A 25,216-nucleotide genomic window follows, 5' to 3' on the forward strand; every position below is an offset into this window, starting at 1 on the left:
CGAGAGACAGATTGTGGGGACCTTATCATACTCACCATCCCATGAACCCTCAGCAGGACACAGCCTGTGAGGACAGACTTGGCCAAGGGCCACGGCCAATGACATGCACCAAAAATTTCAAAAACAATAAACCTCAGTGCTGGCAAAGCTGCTGGGAAACAGGCATTCACATCCAGTTTTGGGGGGAAAAATTGACAAAACCCACTGAGATCCGGGGGAAGAAAGGGTTTTCATTTTTGGACCCAAGTTACCTCAAGCCTAAAAATTTTCTCCTAAGAAAAGGAACTTGAATTAGAGGAAACAGGACGGGAAGGTGCTTGCTATAACCTAATAGTAATGGGCTTATAGTAACAGCCCATTAGGGATCTGGCTAAGTCAACTATACTGAAGTCAGTGGGTGGAATATTTGTCAGTTTTACCCCTTATAGAGACTTCCCCTCCGTGCCTCAATTTCCTTCTCTCTAAAATGGAGCCAATTAGACTGCACGTAATGAGGTTGCTTTGGGACTTAAAGCAGTCACTATCACCTACTTCCTGGCCTTCTGGCTTCTGCCCATTTCCCACCCCCAACATAATTTTTCCCCCATGGGAGCCAAAGAGAGCCTATAAACACCCAAGTGCAAGCATGAGACTCTCCCACTCACACACACTCCATGGCTCCCTATTACCTTCAGAGTTAAACCTACAATCTGCCCAGTCCCTGCCACCTGACATCTCATCTTCCTCCATCTCCCACTTGCTCAGCCCCTGCAGCTTTTTGCCTCTCGCCGTCTGTCCCAGGCCACCGCAGCCCCACCACGCCCCGCCCCATCACCTGCTGGTGCAGGCCGAGCCGCCTCCTCCCGTCCTGGCTGAGCCGCTCCACCGACAACTTCAGCTCGGGCTGCGGGGGTGGTTCTGCAACCAGAGCCAAAGCAACGGGATGAAGCGAAGGGAGAAAAAGACAGAGACGTTTTCTTTGTCAGTTATGGATTTGCCACGTGTACAAAGCGAAACCCGCTGGCTGCCCCGATTGTAGAAAAGGCACAAAAAGGGAAGAAAGGGAAGCGCCATCCTCGCACCTCCGGCCCCAGGGACAACCGTCACCACGATTTCATGGCGCCCAAGCTTTTCTTTTTAAATTTTTGTTTGTTTGCTGTTTTGTTTTCTCCAAGTTTGTCTTTGAACACAAACGTGTTTGGCTCCTCGCTCGTTTCCCCCGGCCCAGAGTTAGGGCAGCAGCCCATTTAACGCCAGGCAGCTGGCATTGTCCTTGGGACGCTGTGAGCCTCAGTCTGAGGGCTCCTATGTGATAAAGCCCCAAAGTGGGCTTGGCAAGGCCCGGGCAATGAGGCCAGGTACTGACTGTGAAGGGGTCTGAGCACGCGTTTCTCCCACCGCCTGATGTCTAACCCCCGCGCCTTGTTTCTTTCTCTCTTTCTCTCTTTCTTTCTGAGACAGAGTCTCGCTCTGTCACCCAGGCTGGAGTGCCGTGGCATCATGAGAGCTCACTGCAGCCTCGAGCTCCTGGGCTCAAGCGATCCTCCCACCTCGGCCTCCCGAGTCGCTGGGACTACAGCTGCGCGCCACCAGCCTGGCTAATTTTTAATTTGTTTGTAGAGACAGGGGCCTCACTATGTTGCCCAGGCTGGTCTCAGGTGATCCTCCTGCCCCAGCCTCCCAGATTGCTGGGATTACAGGGGTGAGCCCCGCGCCCGACCCCCCCTCCCCACCCCCCGTGCCTTGTTTCTAACACCTGCTGCCTTATCTGTAATTCCTGCCCCACCCCTGCGACCCAGGGTGCTCTCACCAGGGGGGATGCACACAGGGCTGCTCCAGCTGCTCCAGGGACCTCCTGGGGCCCCCAGCCGGAGCTGCCGCCGTCGTAGCTGGAACTCCTGGGCCACTTCCATCTCCAGCGGGCAGAGGCAGGACTCTGGGGAGAGACAGGTCAAACGCCAGGCTATGGGAGTTGCTCAGGGCTCGGCATTGTTCACTTAGCCATCATGCACTTATTGAGCTCCAACTGTGCACACAGCCGTATGCTGGGCCCTGGAGATTCAGCAGGAGCAGACCAGGCCTTGCTCCTCATGGGGCCACCAGGATCACCCACTTCTGCCCCTGCCCTGGGTTCAAGTCCTGGCCACTCCTTGAATGGTGACCTTAGCCAATGGCTTCGCATCTCCCAAGCCTCAGTTTTCTCACCTGTGAAATGGAGATAACCCAACACTAAACTACGGAGCAGGGCAAGAGGCATACAAAGAATTTAGCATCGGGCCCAGCATACAGCAGGTGCTCAATCAATGCTGACTTGCAGCAGCTGTTGCTGTTGTTCTTGTTATTACTGTTATTATTCTCACCCGTATTATCTTGGGGTCCGCAGTCACCCTGGAATGAAAACATATTTATATATTATTTCGCATTTCGATGCTGAAAATATTTGTTGTTTTAAAATTTAAAAAATGATTTTACGAGGCCGGGCGCAGTGGCTCACGCCTGTAATCCCAGCACTCTGGGAGGCCGAGGCGGGAGGATCGCTCGAGGTCAGGAGTTCGAGACCAGCCTGAGCAAGAGCGAGACCCCCGTCTCTACTAAAAATAGAAATTATCTGGCCAACTAAAAGTATATGGAGAAAAAATTAGCCGGACAACTAAAAATAGAGAAAAAATTAGCCGGGCATGGTGGTGCATGCCTGTAGTCCCAGCTACTCGGGAGGCTGAGGCAGGAGGATCGCTTGAGCCCAGGAGTCTGAGGTTGCTGTGAGCTAGGCTGATGCCACGGCACTCACTCTAGCCCAGGCAACAGAGTGAGACTCTGTCTCAAAAAAAAAAAAAAAAAAAAAAAGATTTTATGAAATACAATGTGTGACCCTAGGTTGGATCCAGGAACAGAAAAAGGACATTCACGGGAAAATCTGTGACAGCCAAGTACTGTCTGGCGTTCACGGAGGACGTTAAGGTCAGAGGAATCTGGGTCAGGGGCAGATGGAACCTCTCTGCAGAGCCTTATGTTGCCATTTTTCTGAAGATCTGCGATTACCCCAAAAGAAAATGGTTATTTAAAAAAATTATTTTAGGAGACAAAATGGTGCCTTCAAAACCTGTCTGTCTGTGGTGTTGGACCCAGCCTGTCCCCTGCTCCCTGCGTCACCCTGAGCACGTTCCTCAACGTCCTGAGCCTAGTTCTCTTCGCCTGCAAAGGAGGCTGGGAGGGCCTAGGGACGAATGTGCTTGGGGGCTGCAAATAAAACATAAAGAGACACTCCTTCCCATCAGGGCTCCTGTCACCTGTCCCTGGCTGATTTCATGCGCATTTACCTGACGGGGAAACTGAGGCTCAGGGAAGGGCACAGTGTTTGGAGGGAAGAGGGGGCTGAAGTCCAGGCAGCTCCTTGCCCCCCACAACGTTCCCCGTCTGAGAGAGGAGGAGCTTGGCCACGGTTTAGAGGCTGGGCTTGGGGGGGCCTCTGTCTGCTCCAAGCGGGGGGACCCTTGGGGAGCAGGTCAGGGATGAGGTTTCTTGCTAGCTCAGATCTGCCCTGCCAGAGAGTAGCTGAAGAATGGACGGAGGGATGGATGGAAGGGTAGCTTCCCAGGAGAGGTGGGCCTGGGGCTGGAGCCTAAAGGCTGGGCGGGATTTGCGTGCGCTCAGGTGCAGGTGGGGTCACGCAGGTGAGGGGACCACGTGTGCAAAAGCAAGGAGGCTGGAAACTCGGGCATGGGCAGAGAAGACAGCCATTCGGGAGGGTGTCAGAAGAAGCACCAGGAAGGCAATCGGGGCGGAGAATGAGGATGCTCCCCTGAGGGTAACAGGGAGCCACAGAGGGTGTGTGAGCAGGGGAGGTCATGGTCAGCTCTGGGCAAGAGTGGAGGCTGGTTGGGAGGGGCGACAGCTATAGAGATGGTGAGACTGATTTGGAGGGGGCTTCCCTGGAGAGTCCTGTGTCCACCCCTGACCTGGGAAACAAACTCACCAACTTCCATGGGCTGCTGGGCGTCCGGTGCCGATATTGCACCTCAGCACCATCCTGCTGGGCCGGGGTCTCCCACTCCATCAGCAGCTGCCCCGCTGACCTGGACACCTTGATGTCTCCCAGGGGAGGGTCATATTTAACTGGAAGCAGAGGTGGGGGTCGGGGAGGGGCAGCCCACATGTGTGTGAGTGAGTTGACGGGTCTCGAAAATTCCAGAAAACTGCCCAGGCCCCACCCAGTCCAGGGTAACCGAGTCCCCCAAATGTGAATTAGGGAGACCCTTGCAGGTCCCAGCTAAGCCTGGCATTCTATGATTCAAAGAATCAAGATTCATACACAGGATGCTATTAGTGATGATATCTTTAAAATATTAACACCCGTTGCTGGCAAGGCTGGGGTGGGACAGACACTTTTGTAGATTGCTGGTGAGAGGGTAATTGGATCAATTTCTTTGGAGGACTATTAGGGAAATCTTACCAAATTTTTAGACCCATTTCAAGGAGCCTGACCTAAGGGGAGACATAAATCACTCTTGCTATCCCTTGGTCATACCGTGCCTGATTCTTTTTTAAAAAAATATTATTAGCGTATAAATTTAAGGTGTGCAACATGATGTTTTGATATGCATCTCCATCATGAAATGATTACTACAGTAAGCAGTTTAACATAGAGTACAGTAGTGTCACCATAGCTCACCTCAAACTCCTGGACTGAAGCGATCCTCCTGCCTCAGCCTCCCGAGTAGCTGGGACTACAGGCATGTGCCACCATGCCCGGCTAATTTTTTCTATTTTTAGTAGAGACGGGGTCTTGCTCTTGGTCAGGCTGGTCTCGAACTCCTAGCCTCAGGTGATCCTCCTGCCTCGGCATCCCAGAGTGCTGGGATTATAGGCGTGAGCCACCGCGCCTGGCCCATCACTTTATGTAGTTACTGTGTGTGTGTGTGTGTGTGTGTGTGTGTGTGTGTGGCAAGAGCACCCAGAATCTATTCTCTTAGCAAATTTTCAATATACAATATTATAATTATAGCCTTCCTGCTGTTCATTAAAACTCTAGGCTTGTTTATGCTACATAACTACAAACAAATCTGTGCTCTTTGACCTACATTTCCTTCTTCTCCCCACCTTGGTAACCACCGTCCTACTCTCTTTCCATGTATTTGACTTTCTCTTTATTCCGTGTATAACGAGACCAGACAGTACTTTTGTTTCTGTGCCTGGCTTATGTCATTTGGCATAATGTGCTCCCAGTTCATCCATGTTGTGGCAAATGACATGATTTCCTTCATTTTAAGGGCTGAATGATATTCCGTTGTATGTGTATGGCTAATTTCCTTAGCCATTCAGCCATCTACAAACATGCAGCCTATTATCTTGGCACTTGCAAATGATGGAGAGCTTGCCTGATTCTGCCCCAGGGCCTTTGCACTTGCAGTTCCCTCTGCCTGGACCACCTTTATTCCTGCTGGAGGCCTCCCTGATCTCGCAGTAGTATCTCACTATGTATAATCATTATGTTTTGGCCGGGCGCGGTGGCTCACGCCTGCAATCCCAACACTCTGGGAGGCCGAGGTAGGAGGATCTCTTGAGCTCAGGAGTTCTAGACCAGCCTGAGCAAGAGCGAGACCCCATCTCTACTAAAACCAGGGCACAGGAGCAGCTCCACAAATGCACGCGAAATACACGATGTTGAGTCATGAAAACAGATATTAAAAGCCCAACAGGGTCCTGGCAGTGTTGTGGGCATCAGACACCAGAGACAACCTAAGTGTCCAACCATAGGGGATTGGCAAGGGGTCATGAAAGCCTCTGTGTCACATGCAGTGTTTGATGTGACAATATCTGGAAGTATCCAGCCCCTTGCCAGGGCCCTGGAATCCCCCCGGGTCTAGGCTTGGGACCTGGAGGCCTCTCTGGGCGGCGCACGGGCAGGGAGGGGATGCGCTGCTGACCCGAGCGGTAGAGCTGTAGGGTAATCTCAGGCGACTTCTCCGTCCAGTTTGCGGCCCGGGATTCCACCCACAGTGTGACGGCGTAGAGCACAGACACCCCGTCCTGGTCGGAGAAGCGCATGCTGGTGGCTGAGCCCGCGTCGAAGTAGCAGCAGCGCCCGGGGCTAAGGCTGCAGGAGGGAGTCCGTCGGTGCCAAGGTGGCCCGGCAACCACCGCGGACGCTGAGCCACACCCGGCATCCTCCGCTGCCCTGTGTATGTCCCCTCCCCTAGCTCGGGGGTTCCTGGGAGTCAGGCTGGGATTGAGGGATCTCAGGGATCTGAGGGATCCCAGGACGTCCTGACACGGGCCTCCACAGAGAGAGGGGACAAATGGATGGGTGGATGGATGAAAAACTGAACGGGTGAGGAAGAGTGGACGCAAGGGACCCTCACGGCCACCCACGCTGGGATGCCCACCCCCACTGACCCCCACAATCCCCCATCCTTCCCTTCTCAGATGCAAAACCAAGGCCCAGGGAGGGGGAGTGACAAGGCCAAGGTCACGCATTTGAGAGGGGGAACCCAGCAGGGACGGGGGAGGCGGGAGCCAGGCTGGGGAGGAGATGAGGGTCTGAGAGCTGTGCTGGGGACCTCACCAGCACACGAGGAAGTGTCTGAGCCCAGCCGCGGGGCCCTCGTACCGCCAGGAGCATTCGTACAGGGCACTGGCTATCCGGTAGCAGCTCAGATCCCTGGGGCCTGAGGCGGAACCTGGAAGAGATCCTGTAGGTTTGGGGACAGACCAGAGTGGAAGGGTGGGCAGGCTCCACACCTGGGATGAATCTTTGTGACACTTATGTCTTCCCCCCGCTGTGGCTCCCGGCACCCTCCCTGTGTCCTCCCGGCCTTGTCTCCGGCCATCCCTGGCTGGACTCGCTCCTGCCCCTGGCATGACTCTTACCAACCCTCGGATGTGCGGGGCTCTTGCCTGCCTCAGGGCCTTTGCACGTGCTGTGCTCTCTGCCTGGAACGCCCTCCCCCACACCCTGACATTCTGGTTTCTTCTTCAGTGTCACTTCCTCCAGCGCCAGCCAGCCCAGAGCAGCCCCTTCCCTGCCTAACCCTCACCCCTGCTTTTTCACAGCACCCCCTCACAGGCAGCATGGACACTCGTTGGCCTGTTGTCCATCCCCTCCCCTGAGCTGTGCCCTTGAGAGGCCAATTGGGCTCACAGCTGATCCCCTATGTCTAGAACTGTGTCTGCACATAGTAGGTGCTCAGTAAATAGTTACTGAACGAAAGAATGGATGGTGTGCCTGCTCGGTGCCACATCCTTTGCGGAGTGTGTTATGAGCACGAATGTTCCAGCAGTGCCTGGGGTGAGTTGGTGGGGGCACCTCAGAATCCTTAATGGCAGCTGCTCTGTCCCGTGCACCGACCAATCTGAACAGATAGAGACACCAGCCCCCTGACCCAGCTAGGAAGGGGACAGGGCTCCGGGAAGAGGGCGACTGCTCTGGGACACCCTGAACCTAGTCAGAACGGGCCAGGAGGTTGTGGGGTTGGGGCCCCGAAGATCACAGATGGGGCTGGGTCTTTGGCTGGGTGGCGGGAGGCTGAGGGAGGGGCTGCCGTGGCCGGGTCGGGCACAGCCCCGCATGGCCCCCCCCCCTGCAATGAGGGGCTGCCCCAAACCTGAGTCTGCGTCCAGATGTGGCATGTCCTGGAAACAGCACCCACTGGTTCCGCAGGCAGCTGCAACGGCAACAAGGGACAATGACATTCTGGCCCTGCGCCGTGCAGGGACAAGGGCTCAGCCTGGGGGTCTACATGCAAGTGATCATCAGCCCACCCACCCACCTTCCTTTCTATGCACCCACCTACCCACCCACCCATCTATGTATCCATCCATCCATCCATGCATCCACCCATCCATCCATGTATCCATCCATCCATGTATCCATCCACCCATCTATGCATCCACCCATCCATCCATGTATCCATCCATCCATCCATGCATCCACCCATCCATCCATGTATCCATCCATCCACCCACCCATCTATGCATCCACCCATCCATCCATGTATCCATCCATCCATCCATGTATCCATCCATCCATCCATGTATCCATCCATCCACCCACCCATCTATGCATCCACCCATCCATCCATGTGTCCATCCATCCATCCATGCATCCACCCATCCATCCATGTATCCATCCATCCACCCACCCATCTATGCATCCACCCATCCATCCATGTATCCACCCATCCATCCATGTGTCCATCCATCCATCCATGCATCCATCCACCCACCCATCTATGCATCCACCCATCCATCCATGTATCCACCCATCCATCCATGTGTCCATCCATCCACCTACCCATCTATGTATCCACCTATCAATCCATGTATCCATCCACCAATCTATGTATCCATCCATCCACCTGTCGATCTGTCCATCCATTAACGCATTTGTCCATCCATCTACCACCCATTAGTCTTTGGATTCTGGGTAGAAAGTCCACAGTGGAGGCTGAGATACACAGTTGGGGGGCCTAATAGGGAGGTCCCCCGAGCAGCAAGGCACAGAAAGAAGTGGGTGTGCCCAGGACGCCACCAGCGTCTAAAGCCGGCGTGGTGGGGCAGCAGAGGCAGCACGGCAGGGAGGGAAGCACACTTGGCCCATCAGCAGTGGGGCCCTGAACAACTCCCCAGGAGGCAGCAACCTCCCTGGGCCGCTGGCTGCCCCCGGCCCAAGAGAGTGACAGTGTCTGCCAGGCGTGGAACTGGGTGAAAGAGGAAGGGGGGCCGGGCGCGGTGGCTCACGCCTGTAATCCCAGCACTCTGGGAGGCCGAGGCAGGAGGATCGCTTGAGGTCAAGAGTTCGAGACCAGCCTGAGCAAGAATGAGACTCACTGTCACCATCAGCAAGCTACCCTGTGGGTACTCCTCTAAAAGCATCTAGGGTACCCTGTACCCCTCCCCAGTGCTGGTCTCCCACCATACAGGGCCCCCCAAAGCCCTGGAGGCTTGCAACGTGGCCAGCCCTGCCCTGAGCACATTGCATGCATTCCCTGTGTCTAAAGAATCAGCCGCCTGCTGGTGCCCAGTGTACACAGGGGGGAACCGAGGCACAGAGAGGCAAAGAAGTAGCCCAAAGTCACACAGCAGCAAGAGCAAAGTTGGGATTAGAGTCCAAACCTAGCTATCTGCATGGGGCTGGGCCCTTCTCTCTGGATTCCACAAGATGGGCCATGGGCTCTGTATTTGTGGATTCAACCCACCTCAGTGTGAATGTATTCCAAAAGAAAAATCGTGTCTGTGCTGAATCTTTTCTGAAGACGTTCTGAAAAGAACATCTGTGCGTTCTTTTCCTGTCATTATTCCCCAAACAATCCAGTATAACCACCATTTACACAGCATTTACCTTGCATTAGATGTTACAACTCATCTAGAGATTTTTTTTTTTTCTGTCATCCAGGCTGGAGTGCAGTGGCATCAGCCTAGCTCACTGCAGCCTCCAACTCCTGGCCTCAAGGGATCCTCCTGCCTCAGCCTCCCGGGTAGCTGGGACTACAGGTGTGCACCACCATGCCCGGCTAATTTTTCTATTTTTAGTAGAGATGGGGTCTTGCTCTTGCTCAGGCTGGTCTCGAACTCCTGAGCTCAAGCGATCTGCCCCTCGCAACCTCCCAGAGTGCTGGGATTACAGGCGTGAGCCACCGCGCCCGGCCTAGAGAGATGATCTCAACTGCACAGGAAGATGTGGTTAGATGGAAATTCTACTCCATTTTATATCAGAGACTTGGGCATCTGTGGATTTTATTATCCAGGGAGTATCCTGGAACCAATCCCCCATGGGACAATTGTATACATTATATTATGTGTGTATATCTATTGTATACTATATACATAACACACCATATACATTATATAGATATAGATATATATATAACATACTCACTGAACTCTGAGAGGTAGGAAATGTTTAGTCCATTTCACAGAAGAGAAAATCAAGATGGGGGAGAGATACCCAAGTCTAACCCCGTAACCATGACAGCCTGCCTCCCATTTGACAGAGGGAAAGACTGAGGTGCAGAGAAAAGGCACCAACCCTCCAGCCAGGCCCACAGCCCTCCCTAGGCACACACGCCCCGTGTCAGGGGTGCTGGGCCAGCATGGGGGGACTCACCGCCCTGCCTGCCGAGCAGGAGGAGGAGGAGAGACAGCCCGGCCACGGGCCGCCCCATCGCGTCCACGTGGAGGCCTGCAGCCCCAGGGGAGCCTCTGTGCCGCCGGCAGGCCCAGCCACCCTGTCCCCACCCCGGAACACGTTGAATCTAAGCAAGAAAAAGACAAAAAAGAAAAAAAAAAAAAGTTAAAGTGGTACAGCCCATCCCACAGCGAGTCAAAAGAAAAGAGAAAGAAACCCAGGAAGTCAGCTGGGCGGAGGTGGCCTCATCCCCACCACAACCCCCTGTTGGGGCAAGTCAAGGGTTCCGCCCTGGGCCTCAGACCCAAACCGGACACCCAGCCGCCCACTGCGGCCCTGTGGCCTCGGCTGGTCTCCGGCCCACGCCTGAGACCCGGGAGTCGGGTGTCCTCGGAGGTCGGGGGTCTCGCGTTCAGTGTGTTGCGCCCCCAACGCGCCCCGCTCCCCGTGTCCCAGCTCCAGCCCCGGGCACCGGGGTCCTGGCTTCTGAGTGTTCTGGAGCCAGCGCGAGGTGGTGGCTGCACAACATGGCCAATGTGTTACACTAAATGTCACCAAGTTGTCGCTTTACGATGCTGAATTTTAGCCTAGGAGCCTTTCTCCTCAAGAAAAAGATGTTCCGGGTCCAGGAGAACTGCGGTGGGGGAGGGTCCCTCCTGGGGGTGGGCACTGGGGAAACTGAGGCCTAGGAGGGCAGGGTTAGTCTGTGTGGCTTAGCCTTAGGGGAGGGGTCTCCTACTTCAAGGAGCCTGGCCCGGAGGGGCAGCTGGGCTGGCCAGGGTCAGGCGCCCAGCAGGCTATGAGGTCAGTGCCTTGGGGACAAAGAGGCAGTGTCCTCGGCCTGGCACGATGGGGACGAGGACCCCGTGACCCCACACGGAACAGCCTTCTCCAGTCGCAGGGTGCAGGCCAGAGCAAGGGGGCAGGGTGGGCTAAGGGATTGGTGCGTGAGGGCTGGGGGAGGGGCAGAGACAGAGAGAGAAGAGACAGAGACAGAGATTGAGAGAAACATAAAGAAAGATGGAGGAGGTAGGAGCAGACCATTCTGAAACACCCTTCCCCCATTCCGGGAGGCACCACCACCTGCCCCCTTTCACAGATGGGGAAACTGAGTCCAGAGGCGCTCAGACCACCTGGGGCCCCAGTGGGGCAGAACTTTGCCCCTCCAGGAGTCAGGCCCATGCCCCAGGGTCTCTGCACCCCCCACCAAGGTTGGCCCTCCCAGGCCTGAGTTTTCCCACCTGCAAAATGGGCTGCTGTGAGCACAAAGCAGGGCCTGGCTCTCGGCAAATGCCACTGGCCAGCTGGCCAGTGCGATCTGTCACTGTTGGTGCCTCCAGCGGCTTCTGCCCTGTCACACCCCTTTCCCGCACTCCCAAAGACAGAGTGGCCGCTGGAAAAACTTCAAGGGAGGGAGAAATAGGGGGAGATGCAGAGATGGACACAGATGCGCCCAGCCCCTTGGGGTCAGGGAAGGCCAGAAGCCAGCTGCTCTGAGGTGAATTAGGGAGGGCTGCACGGACGAGGAGCACTTGAACGGGCCTTTATAGCATCCTTGACAGAAGCCACAGCAGAGGGAAGAGTCTGGGTGATATGCTTTGGGGAACACCAAGATGAACAGGGTGGGTCTGGGGTTCTGTGGGGTGAGACAAAGTTAGGGAGGTAGGCAGGGACCTCAAACACCAGGCTGAAGGGCTTGGTTTTCTCCATGGGCACTAGGGAGCCATGGTGGGTGTGTGAGCGAGGGAGGGGGGACCCCCCCCAGACAAATGTGAGATGGCATTTCTACCCTTAATGAGGTCACAGCCTGAGCTCACTCTGAGGTTCACCACATCCCTCCCGCCCCTGTGCCACACTGCCACATCTTGCCACACCTACCTCCTTCCCTCCCTCTCTAGGCCTGCCTGCTGCCTACTCCAGGAGGCCCTGGGGGCCCCTGATTGGCCCATCCTGGCTGCCCCAGAAGCTCAGCTGAGATAGGCTCCCAGGGCTGCCCCACTTTCAGATGTCCCACAGACTGGGGGAGGAAGAAACAGGAAGGACCAGGTCACAGGGGCCCCGGAAAACATGACAAGAGGAAACGCAACACTTCCGCACCCCTTCACTTCTGCCTTCTTTTCAGGGAAAGTGACCCTCAGCCCCACATGTGGCCAAAGAGACCCTGCTGCCCTCGAGGGGCATCTAAAGAGGGTGTTGAAGGGGGAGTAGGAGTTTGCAAGGAGAAAATTTATTCATTCATTTAACAGATACACTTATAGGCATCGTTCATCAGTAAGAACAGTTTTCATCATTCAAGCAGGACATTCTAATGCCTCCAGAGGATCGTTTGAGGATGTTTTAAAGAAGACACAGAAGGCTAATAAGAAAACAGTTCATTCAAAAGCCACAGTCCCTGATGCCTCTGGTGGAGACATTTGAAGAGGGTTTTGATGGATGTGTAGAAGTTCACAAGAAAAAAAAGTATTTGTTCATTCATTAAACGTTCTCTGTTGCTTCTCAAAGAGAGTTTGAAGTGGATTTTGAAGGATGCACGGGGGTTCACCAAGAAAAATTGCTTATTCATTTATTCAGTTGGCCAATCAATAAACACTGCCTATTGCCCATTGAAGGGTCCTTTGGGAGGGAGTTCTGTGTAGTTCTCCAGATGGAGAAGGGGCATGTGAGACCTCTCTGGTGGCTCTCCCTCCAGCAGGTCCCCATCTGCCCAGCCCAACCACCCCTGGTTCTGGGAATCTCTCTTTACTCAGAATTCCAGCTAAAGTCTCAGGGAAGGCTCTGATTGGCTGAGTTTGGCTCAGGGTCACATGTCCACCTTGAACCAAGCACAGCAGCTGAGGTCAATAAATGACTCTGGGTCACAGAGTCTGGACTAAAGGAGAACTTTGGGGCAGAAATAGCCAGCGTCAGAACAGTTGGCCATTACAGGACATGAGCTTCCCATCACTTGGGGTAAGCAAGCTACAACCTGAAGTTTACTTAGTGTAGGATTGCCAGATAAAACACAGGACACCCAGTTAAATTAGAATTTCAGATAAACAACATATAATTTTTTAGCATAACTGTGTCCCAAGTATTGCAGGGGACATACTTAAACATTACTCATTGTTTACAGCAATTTAAATTTAACTGGGTGAACACTTTGGAAAACAGCCTGGTGGTTTTTCCAAAATTTAAAACATAGAGTTGCATCGTGTGACCCAGGAAGTCCACTCCTAGGTATATAGCCAAGAGAACTGAAAACATATGTCCACACAGAACCTCATACGCCAATGTTCATAGCAGCTCTATTCAGAATAGCTAAAAAGTGAAAAAGCCCAAATGACCCAAGGATGAATGAATAAACAAAATGTACACGTACATACAGACAGTGGAATAGTGTTTGGCCATAAAAAGGAACAAAGTACTGATATTTGCTACAACGTAGATGAATCTTGAAACCTTTTGTTGAACGAAGGAAGCAGACATAAAAGGACACCTGGTATGATTTCATCGATGTGAAGTGTCCAGAGCAGGCGAATCCACAGCAACAGAAAGCAGCTTAGCGGCTGTCAGGGGCTGGGGCTGGGCAAGCCGTGAGTGGCTGCAAATGGACGAGGGATTTTATTTTGAGGATGATGAAAGTGTTCTGGAATTAGATAGTGATGGTGGTTATACAGCCGTGAATATGCTGAAAACCACTGAATTGTACACTTTAAAAGGGTGAATTTTATGGTATGTGAATTATATGTCAATTTTAAAACTCATATGAGAAGAATGTTTTCCCCAGGGCGTCTTGTGTTTTCATTTGCTCAGTCTGGCCACCAGAACTTAGTGGGCTCCTACAACACCTTGTAGACACGTGGGACCCAGCAACCCTTCCTAGGGGTCCCCCAGCCTGAAACACTCTCTAATGTCCAGGTTAAACAGTGCAACAGCTAAGGACGACTGCAGCTGCAGAGACGGCTGGAAGTGGAAGTCCCAGTGAAAGAAAAACTGTGGGTGCTATCTTGGGACTTTGGACTTTTCCCAGCCTCAGTTTCCCCTTCTGCAAAGTGGCGCTGAATAATTACTTTCAAATATCTGTGAGAGCCCAGCCAGGATTCGGCAAAGGCAGCCGTTCTCAAAGAAGAAACGGGCAACTGCAGTGGCTACTTGTTTATGTAAATCAGATTATATTGGCACCGGGGCCAGGATTAGGGCGAGGAGAAGTAAGGCCAGGGGTGCAAGAACAGGGTCTGATCCTGTCTTTAAAATTGTGATGTTTCGCTCATCATGAATGTTTTCATTCATTTTGATTTAAAAACATCTCATATTAAAATATTATTTCTCTGGATGGCTTAGTTTTTGGCGGGCCCCTTAAATGTTGCACAGAGGTGAGTGCCTCGTTCTTCCCGCTCTAGAATTGGTTCTGCTGTGTGCTCTAGACACATGGATTGACCTCTCTGGGCCTCAGTTTCCTCATCTGCAAAATGGGGATAAACGATGCTCCCTTACTTCTAAAAGCGTTCATTGCAAAATGTTTACTTCCAAGCTCCGGGGAGGGGGCAGGGTCCGAAGGGCGGGCCAGCTCGCCCGTGGGGGCGGGGCTCTTCCCGGCCGGCTCCCGAGGAGGGGCGGGGCCAGGCCGTCAGCTGACCGACCCGGCCAATGGCGTCCGGGGGCGGGGCCTGGCCGGCCGGGGCGGGGCCGGGGGCGGGCCTGGCGGCGCGGACTCGCGGACCATGGATGAGTCGAGCCTCCTGCGGCGCCGCGGGCTCCAGGTGAGGCCCCTGCGCGGGCGGCCGGGCGGGCAGAGGGCGCAGCCGGGTGTTCACGGCCTGAAGGGCGCTGCGGGCGGGGCTTCCGCGGGCTTGGGGGAAACTGAGGCAGAGGGCAGAGTGCGCTCGGGTCGGTCCCTCTGCGCAACCGCTTCTCAAAGTGCTTTTCTCCTGGTGGGAGGGGGGAGATGTCCCCCCATTTGACATATGGGGAAACTGAGGCTCCAAGCGATAGCGTGGGAGGAAGGGGCTGAGTGTTCTGCCCTTCCGCGCCAGCTGTTCTAATAATAATAGGAGCGACGGCAGCCCGGGAGCTCACTATATGTCCATGGTTGTATTAATCCTGTGACTAGTGATATATTAATACTATTTCATGTGTATTAATACTGCCTCGGGTCGTCGCTGCGACACTGCACCCCCTCCGCCTCACTTCACCCCTACGGCGAGCCGGGGAGGTTGGGGCCGTCCGGGCGCCCATTTGTCAGATAAGGAAACTGAGGCTCCCGTCAGGGAAAGCAACTAACCAGAGGTCCCCGAGCCAGGATTCGATCTGGCATCCTTCATCAGCTCTCTCCCGGCACAAGCCGCTGCCAACTAGCTGTGTGACCTAGGGGAGGGCACCCGTGCTTCCCGGGGCCTCAGTTTCCCGCTTCGTCATGATCTTCCTCCTTTTCTGCCCTCTGGCGCCAGGTTTGTGATGGGGAGGTTGAAACGTGGCATCCGGGATAGCTGAAGGCTAAGTTCGAAGCCGCACCGGGGCCATGTGACCCGGGGGCCATGTGACCTCGGGGGACAACTCCTTTGACCTCTCTGGGCCTCAGTTTCCCCATCTGTAACAAATGAAAAATGAGAATTAAGATTTGGACATTTCCCTCTGGGGCGTAGACCACAACCTTACTAAACCATCAGGTTTGCGGCTGGGGAACCTGGAGGTTCATTATTTACACAACGAACATTTATGTAGCTCCCGCTGTATGCCGGGCTCTGTAGAGTGTTCCCTAGCCTCTGGGGCCGCCTTCCTGGACCTCCCAAGCTGCTCGGGGAGGCGGACGCAGGAGCAGCGGTGACCCGCAGAGTTGGCAGCTGTGATGTGGACTCCCAGGCGCAGCGTGCGGGCAGGTGTTTGACCCGGGCGTTGCTGGGTGCCCTGGGGTAGAGGAGGCAGGCACGGGTGGCCGGGCGTTGCGGTGCTGAGGGAAGCCAGCACCTAGGGAGGGCGGAGCAAGTGGGAGTGGGGAAGGGGCCGCGGCTGCAGGCGGGGATGGGGCAGGCCGTCCTGCAACGTGGGGCTGCGGGACTGCGAACTCGCTGGTGACAGGTGAGGGGGTCAGGGAGGGAGCAGGCACAGCTGCAGGTCAGAGACACTCCCCCTCCCCTGGAGGTGGGGGGAGCAGAACAGGAGGTGCTGAGGCCGGATGCAAAAGTGGGGGGCCCCGGCGGATAAGAGGGGGCGGGACGGGACTGGCGAGAAGCGGGGTGTTGTGGGGGGACAGGCCCCGCCTCCAGCCCCAGTTAGACGCCAGCCCGCCCTGCAGCCTCTTAAAATAGAGAAACCGCCTCCGGGTAGGCTAATGGGGGTGCAGCTGACGTCAGGAAGTGGGACCTGTTACATGGGGGGGGGGCAAACATTCCCCGATGACAAGTCCTACCTTACAGAAAGGGAAACTGAGGCTCAGAGCAGCGTAGCCACTGTCCGGGTGTCACAGAATGTAGTTAGATGACAATGTCAGGATTGGGCAGGTCCAGCTCCCCCTTCAGCCCCAGCCAGCGCTGGCCTCCATCCGGGACGTGGAGGGATGACAGGCACCGCCCGGGTGGCTGAGGGCATTCTGGGCAGAGGGCACGGCACATGCAAAGGCCCCTTTGGTTCCCTAGAATGGGAACCCGTTTCTTAGGGCCAGAGGCTGCTGGCAGGGGCTGCTTTCCAGGGTCTTCAGTGCTGATTTTGAAGAGGTTAGACTTTCTCCCTAGGCTGAAAGGGAGCTATAGAAGGTGCTGGGTCAGGGGGAGGACATGCCCATATCTGGAGAGACTCCTCTGAAGCGGATGGGAGAGGGCTGGGCAAAAAAGGGCGGAAGCCAGGGAGGAGCATGCCAGAAATTTCCAAGTGGAAGAATGAAAATACTAATAAGATAATAGTAAAGTGTAATAACTGTTCATATTAGCAGCCTAAGCACTGTGCACGCATTTAATTCTCCTAACGGCCGGAGGGGTTGGTGTTTACTATTGGTCCCATTTTTCAGAGGGAGAAACTGAGGCTCAGAGAGGGAAAGTAATAGCCGGGAAGCAGAGAGCTGGAATGGTGCCCGGTCTGGCGCCTGAAGGGGCACAGACGTTGAGAGCTTTGCTCTTGGAATGTCATTTAGTCTCAGGGCTCCTTTGAGTGGAGCCCCGTTACTGGCCCGGAACACTCCAGCCACCCAGGGGCAGGCTGCTGGTGAGGGCCAGTCAGCTTTGCTGGACGCCAGGAGTCAAAGAGTCAATTTATAAAAGCTTGCGGCAGCGCAGGGGACTGGCCAGTCCAGACAATAGCCATGGGCGTCCTGTCCTGGTGTGGCAGTGTGAGGCTGGCCGCTGGCTGTGTGCAGGAGAGGTCTGGGCTGTGTGGGGCCGGGGAAGAGGTGGGGACCTTCCCAGTGTGGGCTCAGCTCCGTCGTGCACAGCACTCGCAGGGGCCAGCTAATGAGAGCTGTTATTGCTACTGGTACTATTATCATCATCTCCCGCTTGGACCTCACACCACAGAATTTCAGAACACCAGATCCCCCAAACAGAGCATCCTGGGGCAGAGAAAGTGGCCACCCTTGGTCTGGACTTTATCTCCGCTGCTGCTGGGAGGCTCCCTTCAGGTTCACCCTTCAAGGCGACCCTGCTTCCTTCCTCATGGCCCAGTTCCGCTTCCCCTCCTCCTCCAGGAAGTCCTCCAGCTGGTGTGATGTGATCCAGGTTGACTTCTCTCCCACTTCACTCCACGGAACCAAACTTCCCTTGGAGCTTGGTGCCCAGGAGACCCAGTGCCACCTCCGCCCTCTGCATATGCTGTTTGCTGGGCTTGGGCTGTTTCCCACTGGCCAGCTGGGAAATGGTTGATCATGTTACCCCACTGCAGGAAGGCCTTAGCAGCTCCCCTCTCTGGGTGCCCCAACCCCTTCTCTCCCTTGGGGTCCCTCCTAATCAATCCCTCCAGTATGGGGGCACCCATGGTCTGCTCTGCCTTCTCCAAACTCGGGATTCCTTAAGGTGGAGCTGAGGTGTGTGGGCACCACCCAGCCAGGACAGCACAGAGAGGGATACCATGAATCTTACCTTTAAAGGGCGGCTCCAGGGGGTCGGCCCCCCACCCGCACTCATCTGGGTGGGAGCCACTTTCTGGGGAACAGCCGGCAACGAGGGGGCCGCGGGCGGAAGCAGATGGTGCCGGGAGCGCAGGGTCCGGGGGTGGTGCCGGGAGAGTTCTGTGTGGGTCCAGCTCCCGGGAGCCTCTGCAGGGGCTGCCAGCTTCCCCACACCGCTCTCTGCCACTTCGGAAACACTTTAAGCTGGTGCTTATAATTCACCTCCCACCGTCCACAATCGTTGTCTTGGCTCCCGTCCACCAGTCCCCACCCCTCCCCGCCCCCACGCCAGGCCCCGAGCCTGCTACTTATCCATTCTTCCCAGGACCCTATGTAACTGGGCCATTTTCCAAACCCGGAAACTGAGGCACAGAGAGGTTAAGTTGCTTGTCAGAAGTCACACAGTGCAGAAGCAGGGAAGCCAGACTGGGAGCCCAGGACTGTCCGAGCTTTGGAAGGAACCCCTGGGTTCAAATCCCTCCCTGCTTCATGTCGCATAGTGGGGGCATGTGGCGTAAGACCTCACAACCATTGGAGGGGGCAGAAGACCCCAGTGGTGGCAGTAGTTGGGGCGATGGTTCCTGGATCTATGACTGCTTGCACTGAATGTAGTGAGCTGTCTGTCCCTGGGGGTATTCAAGCAGACAGGAAAACCTCAGGATGGCAGGTCATTCTCCTCCCCTCGGGAATGGCTCAGTTTTCTGAGCTCAGGGGAGCTCCGGTCAGGCTTGGGGTGACACCCCACCCCCGCCGGCCCTTCCACTCCTCCCCTGCCTTGAGACCTGCCCTCCCAGCCGGGTCATCCGGCCGCCTAGCGGCTTCCGGCCCCCGCCAACTCGCTGCGGGGGGCGATGACGTCACTGGTTGCCATGGCGAACAACCCTCTCGGACGTGGGCAGCCTGGAGCCCACCGAGGTAAAAATAGTCTTGCGTCCCCAGCGCGGCCGCCCTGATGTGCGTGTGGCGGGGGTGTCCCAAGACCCAGTTCCCTGGCTCTCCTTCAACCGACACACCTGGGCAGCCGGCTTCCCTCCGCGCCTCAGTTTCTCGGCCTGTAAAAGTGCCCCTGCGCCGGGTGCATGCTAACTGGGAGGAAATTTGCCAGGCACCGCCGTCACGACAGCTTCCGTAGGCACTTAATGAGTTCAACAATAACGCAACACCACACCACAGCAGCAACCATGGTCGATCATGTTACCCCAGAGCCCTCCTGATGTTATCTCCAAATTACAGACGGGGAAACTGAGGCACGGGGAGTCTAAATCACTCGCGTGACTGGAAAGGAACAGATAATAGAACTGGACCCAGGTCCCAGTGCCCTGATTCTAAACTCGTGCTACACGGCCTTCTGAGAATTTAAGAACTCTCTTAGGCAGGCCACGCCTGAGGGCAGACTATGGGGTCACAGTGGACCCCAAGCCCAGGGCACGTGGTGAGGACACCCAGAGTTGGTGTAGGTCAGCTTGCTGAGCTCTAAAAGGGTCTTCAAAAGGGAGTCATTAGTCAGTATCCTCATCCCCTACCCCCAGTGCCCAGGGCCCAAACCTGCACACATTCTGCAGCAGGTAAGAACCTGGGACCCTGTGGAACTGGGCCACTTTCCAAGCAAGGAAACTGAGGCACAGAGAAGTTTAAAACAGACTATTAGATAGTGGGGAAAGATAATAGAAAAAGACTATTTTTACCTCAGTGGGCTCCAGATTATTCGTTTTTAGCCACTATTGACATATTTAATTCATTGTCTTAAATAATTTTTTAAAAAAGAGATGGGGTCTCACTCTGTCACCCAGGCTGGAGTGTAGGGGCTCAATCATAGCTCAGTGAAGCCAGGAACTCCTACACTCCAACTGTCCTCCTGCCTCAGCCTCCCTAGTAGCTAAGACTATAGACGTTCAGGCTGGGCTGATTTTTTTTTTAAATTTTTTGTAGAGATGGGGTCTTGCTATGTTGTCCAGGCTAGTCTTGAACTCCTGGCCTCAAGTGATCGTACTACCTCAGCCTCCCAAAGTGCATGAGGCCATTGTGCCTGGCCAATAAAATTATTTTTAATGCAAGTTGGGTAGGAGCTGGGTGGGGAGGCAGATGAGGAGACTGAGAGGGCCCCCAGGAAAAAGGGGTGTTTGCCTTGAGACCTGGGGAGTGGCTGCAGTTTCCTAGGGCCAAAGGGGAGGGAAGGCAGTTCTGAGAGCAGGGCGGGGCCCAGTGTGAGGAGGAGAGGGAAGGAGGCATGGCTGGAGCAGCCAGCAGGGGACTGGTTGGGGTCATGGTGCGCTTGTCTTTCTGGGAATGACCCGCATTTTTGTCTCATTGCAGAAGGAGCTCAGCCTGCCACGCCGGGGACGCGGGTGAGTGCCCCTGGGGCTGCAGGGCTGGGTGGGGCCCTATGGTCCTGGGTGCAGATGCTTCAACAGCAGCCAGAGTTGTGAATTAATTTCATACAACACTTCCCACCTTGATCCTGCCCTGCTGTTTGCAAAATACTTCACAAGCACCTCACTGGGCGCCCACTGCAGCCTGGGAGGCTCCCGCGGATTTGCAAAAGATGAACCTGAGCGGTGCAGGGAACTTTCATCACCAGCTTCAGGGCACCCAGCTTGGAAGGGGGAAACTTGTCTGGAGTCAAGAGTCCAGACTGTAGAACTCCAACCCAAGTGTACTGGAACTGGCTTGAATGCCTCCCATGACGGGCAGCTCACTTCTTTTCAGGAAACACTGGTAGAAAATCCTTTCTCTTAGCGTCCCCTTGGTGTTCCTGTAGCTTGGCGTTTTTGGATCCCAAAAGCTTAGGGGACAGTTTTGTTCAATGACTTCACTCATTCACAGATGGGAGGAACAAAGCCCAGGTTGCCCTGAGCTGGTGGTTTGGAGGAGTATGAGTGTGGACACCCCATCTTTGGGGGCTGCATTTGCCTGAGTTGGGGTGGGAATCAATGCACATTTTGTAAGCACCACTGTATGCTGGGCCCTGTTCAAGGTGTGGGGGTCACGGGTAAGTCAGTGTCAGGCCCTGCCCACGGAGCTTGTTCCCTCTCGGGGACAGCATAGTTGAAGTGATGTATGCAGGGGAGAAATTAACCAGAGAAAGAAAGGGAGGGGGCCTGGGGGTGGCCGTAGCCTGAAGATGTGGGGGCCTCTGGAGGAGGAGGAGAGCTGGCCAGGGCAAGTCTGGGGACACAGAGGGGACAGCAGCGGCCAAAGCCCTGAGATGCTAGCAAGCTTGGCACTGAAGGCAGAGGGTGAAGACGGGGTGGCTGAGTGGGGTGAGCAAGGGGAGGGGAAGAGGGAGGTCCTGCGGATAGGGTCAGAGTGATCCCCAGGCCCAGGCCATCTGCTCTCGCTGACTGGTGATGGGGCAGCTGGGGGGAGGGGCGGGGCCTCGGACATTGCCCTGAGGACGGGGCACTGTCCCCAGCCTTTGCCCGAGTTGGGGGCAGGGTGCTTGATGGTGAATCAATAGGACCAAAGAGGGCAAAGTCCCAAGCCACGGGGCAAAGACTCCCTGAGGGTCGTCCATTCGCTGCCACCTGCCCTGGGCCCGACTGGGTCCACCCCGGGGCCTCGAGGGGTCAGAGCGGGACACAGACACTCCCAGATGGTGGGGTCTGGATGAGAGAGGCGAGGATGGGGCTGGGGACACCCTGATGGCGGGGGAGGTGCAGGGACGGCTTCGCGGAGGAGGGGCCGGTGTGGCCGAACTCGGACACGGGTGAGGGGCGACGTTCCGGGCCAAGGGTACAGGTCGAAGCACAGGCTGCAGGCGCGGTCCGGGCCGTGATGTGCGCGGATGGGCTTGCGCGGTGGGGGCGGGGGCGGGTCGCGCTCGATCCCAGGGCCGAGAGGTCGACCCCAGGGCCCGGGCGAGGGCGGAGGCCCGGCCAGGCCCGGGTGGGGGCGGGCCCAGGCGGTGGAGCAATCGAGCCGGCCGCGGAGGCGGTGACCGCCCTTCCTTCCCGGCGCGCGGCTCCGGGGCGCGACACCCGGCGGTCCCGGCGTCCCCACCGGCAGGGGCCCTCCCGCAGCGCGACTCCTCCCGCCGGGCAGGCCTGCGCGCAGGTGCGGCTCGAGCCCCGCCTCGGGGCGGAGAAAGCCCGCCACCCCCGCCCCCCGCGCCCCCGGCCGCCCAGCTGCCGGCGAGTCCGCCGTTCCGCCGGGCGCGCGGCCCCTGCGTCGGTCGCTGTGTCTGTCTGTGCGGTCGCGCCGAGATCGCGCCCGGCCTCGGCATGAAGTCCCGCCGGGACAAGCTGCACATCCCCGCGCTGACCCTCGAGTGAGTGTTGAGGGGGGAGCGGGGGCCGGGGTGGCCCAGGGAGAACCGGAAGACAACGACCCTCCCCCCGCCGCATCGCTGTTCCTGTCGCCCAGAAACGCGCCGCCGCCTCCGGGGAGCCCTCCTGGGCCAGCGGTCCGGCCCCGCCCTCACGGCTTGCCCTGGCCTTGGAAGCACATCCCTGATCCGGCCTCGGGGTTCGGCCACGCGCAGGGGCGGCCGCCTGGTTCACCGTCCCCGGCCTCTTTCTTTGCAGTCTGTCTCCGAGCAGCCAGAGCCCGTCCCTGCTGAGTCCCAGCAGCCCCTGCAGCCCCTGTAGCCCCTCCCTGGGCCTGCACCCCTGGAGGTAAGTGACAGCGCGCGGGGGCGGGGCGTGGACATCGCCCTGGCACCCCAGAGCCTTGGAAGCCATCCAGACCCGGTCCTTTCCCTAAGGTACTGTAGGCTGGTGACATCACCTCTCTGGGCCTCAGTTTACCCGTTCTTATAATGGTGCTGCGATCCACACTAGGGCCATGATGGGAAAATTCCATTTTCAGCCATGGCAGGAGGTCTTCCATCTGACAGGTGGCCAAGGCCTCGCCAGAACTTGGGCTGTTGCCCAAGGACTTCCCCAAGACAGGTGCTGGACTCCCAGGCCACACAGGGCCCTCCCTGCTGAATCAGCCTGGGCTGTGACCTCAGCGACCTGGCAGCAAAGCTCCTCCCTCCCCCAGCGGGAGAGGCCAGCATCAGAGCCCTGTGCATGGAGCTACAAAGTGCTTTTGAGCCTGCTGAGCGCCAGGCCTGTACCACGTGCCCCCACCAGAGTCAGTTGAGGGTTCAAGCCACCCTCCGTGACTGGGCAAGTCTCAGGGTCTTGCTTCGGTACAGGAGGGCGGACTGTGGGCTGCTTGCATGATTGGGGCAAAGGTTCAGGGGGAACAATAGACGTGAGGGTCAGTGATGTCCAGAATTAGAGGGCCCATCAGTCATTTACACCTTAGTAAGAATGAGCTGCTCAGATCTTTCCACAGACATTTAGTGGGGAGAAGAGGGAACAATATGGAGCCCACACTGGGTTCTGGGCAACAAGGAGGTCCCTTCCTTCATTTGGCCAACAAGCACTCATTAGGCATGTGGTGTTTGCCGGGTGCTAAGGGCATAGCCATGAACAAGACACAGTCCCGCCCTCTGGGGCTTCTCGGACAGCTTGGGGAAGTGGGCAATGCAATAGTAAATGCGTGAACAAGATATGTTCCGACGGGGACCTCTTGGGGAGGTGACGGTCGAGCCAAGGCCCGGGCAGAGCTAGGGGAAGACTGGCCAGGCAGTGGGACCTGCACGTGCACAGGTCCTGAGGCAGGACGGAGGTTTTTAAAGCCTGTGTGGCTGCCTTTGGGGAAGAAAGGTCTGCTGGGGACAGGCATGGAGGTGGCAGAAACAAGGAAGTGGCTAGGACAACATCTAGGCAGGAGATGGTAGGGCCTGGACCAGGTCAGGGTGGTTCCCAAGGAGAGGTGGAGACTCCTGTCCCGTCCATTTAGTGGAGGAGAAAACTGAGGCATATGACCTTCTGAGAAATGTGTAACCAGGGGCAGCCCGGGAAAGAGTGCCAGGCCAGATCTGACTCTGAGTTCTTGGCTTCAGCCCCAGGGGAGGACAGGAGGAGTGGAAGGACGGATCCTCGTGTTGGGAGCGCTGAGCTGATTTTACCAGGAAGAGCGGGGCAGAGTTTGGGGCTGGAACAGAGGCGGCCAAGCTGCCTCACTCACCACCAGGGGGCAGCAGAGCCTCATTGCCTTGGCCCAGGCCCGGAACTGCCTCCCTGCCTCCCATGCTCCTTGCACCTGGGGATAAGTCCACATTTGTCCCTTTGGCCTCCAAACCGCACAGGGCCCAGCCCCTGCACACGGACACCCCCGCCCCCGCGCCTGCCTTCTCCCCGTCGGGCACTGCGCTCCAGCTGCTGGCTCCCTGGGCTGATCCTCTAGAATGCAAGCTAGTCCAACCTCAGGGCCTTTGCACCTGCTGTCCCATCTTCTTCCTTCCTTTTTTCTTCCATCACATCCCCATCAAGCCCTCAGATGGGAAAGCTTCCCCTTCCTTCCAGGCCCTGGTTACATCCATTATGCCTGTTTTTTTCCGAAGTGGTTATTGGGTTGTTTTTCACACCCAGAGCCCCTTGAGGACCAGACCTGGATCTGTCCCGGTCATGTTCCATCCTTGGGGCAGGGCCTGGTATACAACAGGTGCTCAGTTAATGTATGTGGCGTGGATGAAGGGGCAGCAGCTGGGAGGGCTCTAAGCTGTGCTAGTGGGGCGGTGGTTGGGGGGCGGTGTTGAAGAAGCTTACGAGTTGAGCCCTCACAGACAAAGAGGCTGTTCCAAGTAGGAAGAGCATTGTCAGAGGAGCATTCCTTCTGGGGCCTTGAATGCCAAGGGCAAGAATGTGGATTTTCTACCTAGGGCATTGGGAGTTGTATAGGGTTTGGGCCGGGAGGGGTGTGGACAGTGCGTGGGCAGGTGGGAAGGGCTGGGGTGGTTGCACCAACACGGAGTTGGGGAGGGGTCTGTACCTACCAGGGGCAGGCACACAGTAGTGTTGCCATTTACACAGTCACTGGCACAAGCAGAGAGAGGCAAATGTCAAGGTCACAGAGTGGGTCAGGGACAGCATTAGGCTCTGAGCCCTGGGAGAGGGATTTCTCCAAGAAGTGTGGTTTTGCTGTAAAAGCAGTAGGGAGCCATGGAGGGTGTGTGAGCAGGGGAGGGGCGTGATGTGGTGGGCAGTGGG

The 25,216-nt window shown here is 56.4% G+C and overlaps 2 protein-coding genes across 12 annotated transcripts in view; one reads left to right on the top strand and one right to left on the bottom strand.

The window, feature by feature from the left end:
- IL12RB1 (interleukin 12 receptor subunit beta 1) overlaps positions 1–7,605 on the bottom strand; it is a 31,154-nt gene extending 23,549 nt beyond the window's left edge. The window contains exons 1-7 of the mRNA XM_069493789.1: positions 7,581–7,605; positions 6,542–6,656; positions 5,904–6,073; positions 3,953–4,092; positions 2,340–2,367; positions 1,790–1,915; positions 815–897 (exon numbers count right to left, since the gene is read on the bottom strand). Coding sequence (XP_069349890.1) covers positions 815–897; positions 1,790–1,915; positions 2,340–2,367; positions 3,953–4,092; positions 5,904–6,073; positions 6,542–6,656; positions 7,581–7,605 — 687 coding nt within the window. The remainder of the gene's footprint in view (positions 1–814; positions 898–1,789; positions 1,916–2,339; positions 2,368–3,952; positions 4,093–5,903; positions 6,074–6,541; positions 6,657–7,580) is intronic.
- A 7,184-nt stretch (positions 7,606–14,789) lies between these two features.
- The window catches only part of MAST3 (microtubule associated serine/threonine kinase 3), a 33,066-nt gene continuing 22,639 nt past the window's right edge, over positions 14,790–25,216 (top strand). For 4 of the 11 annotated variants that reach the window (XM_069476285.1, XM_069476293.1, XM_069476311.1 and 1 more), the window contains exons 1-2: positions 21,893–22,440; positions 22,697–22,786. In XM_069476285.1, the coding sequence (XP_069332386.1) occupies positions 22,394–22,440; positions 22,697–22,786 (137 nt within the window). In that variant the 5' untranslated portion in view covers positions 21,893–22,393. The other 7 variants (XM_069476302.1, XM_069476353.1, XM_069476373.1 and 4 more) reach the window with 4 other exon arrangements.

The sequence above is a fragment of the Eulemur rufifrons genome, chromosome 2 (genome assembly GCF_041146395.1).
Source record: "Eulemur rufifrons isolate Redbay chromosome 2, OSU_ERuf_1, whole genome shotgun sequence".
Taxonomy (NCBI): Eukaryota; Metazoa; Chordata; class Mammalia; order Primates; family Lemuridae; genus Eulemur; species Eulemur rufifrons.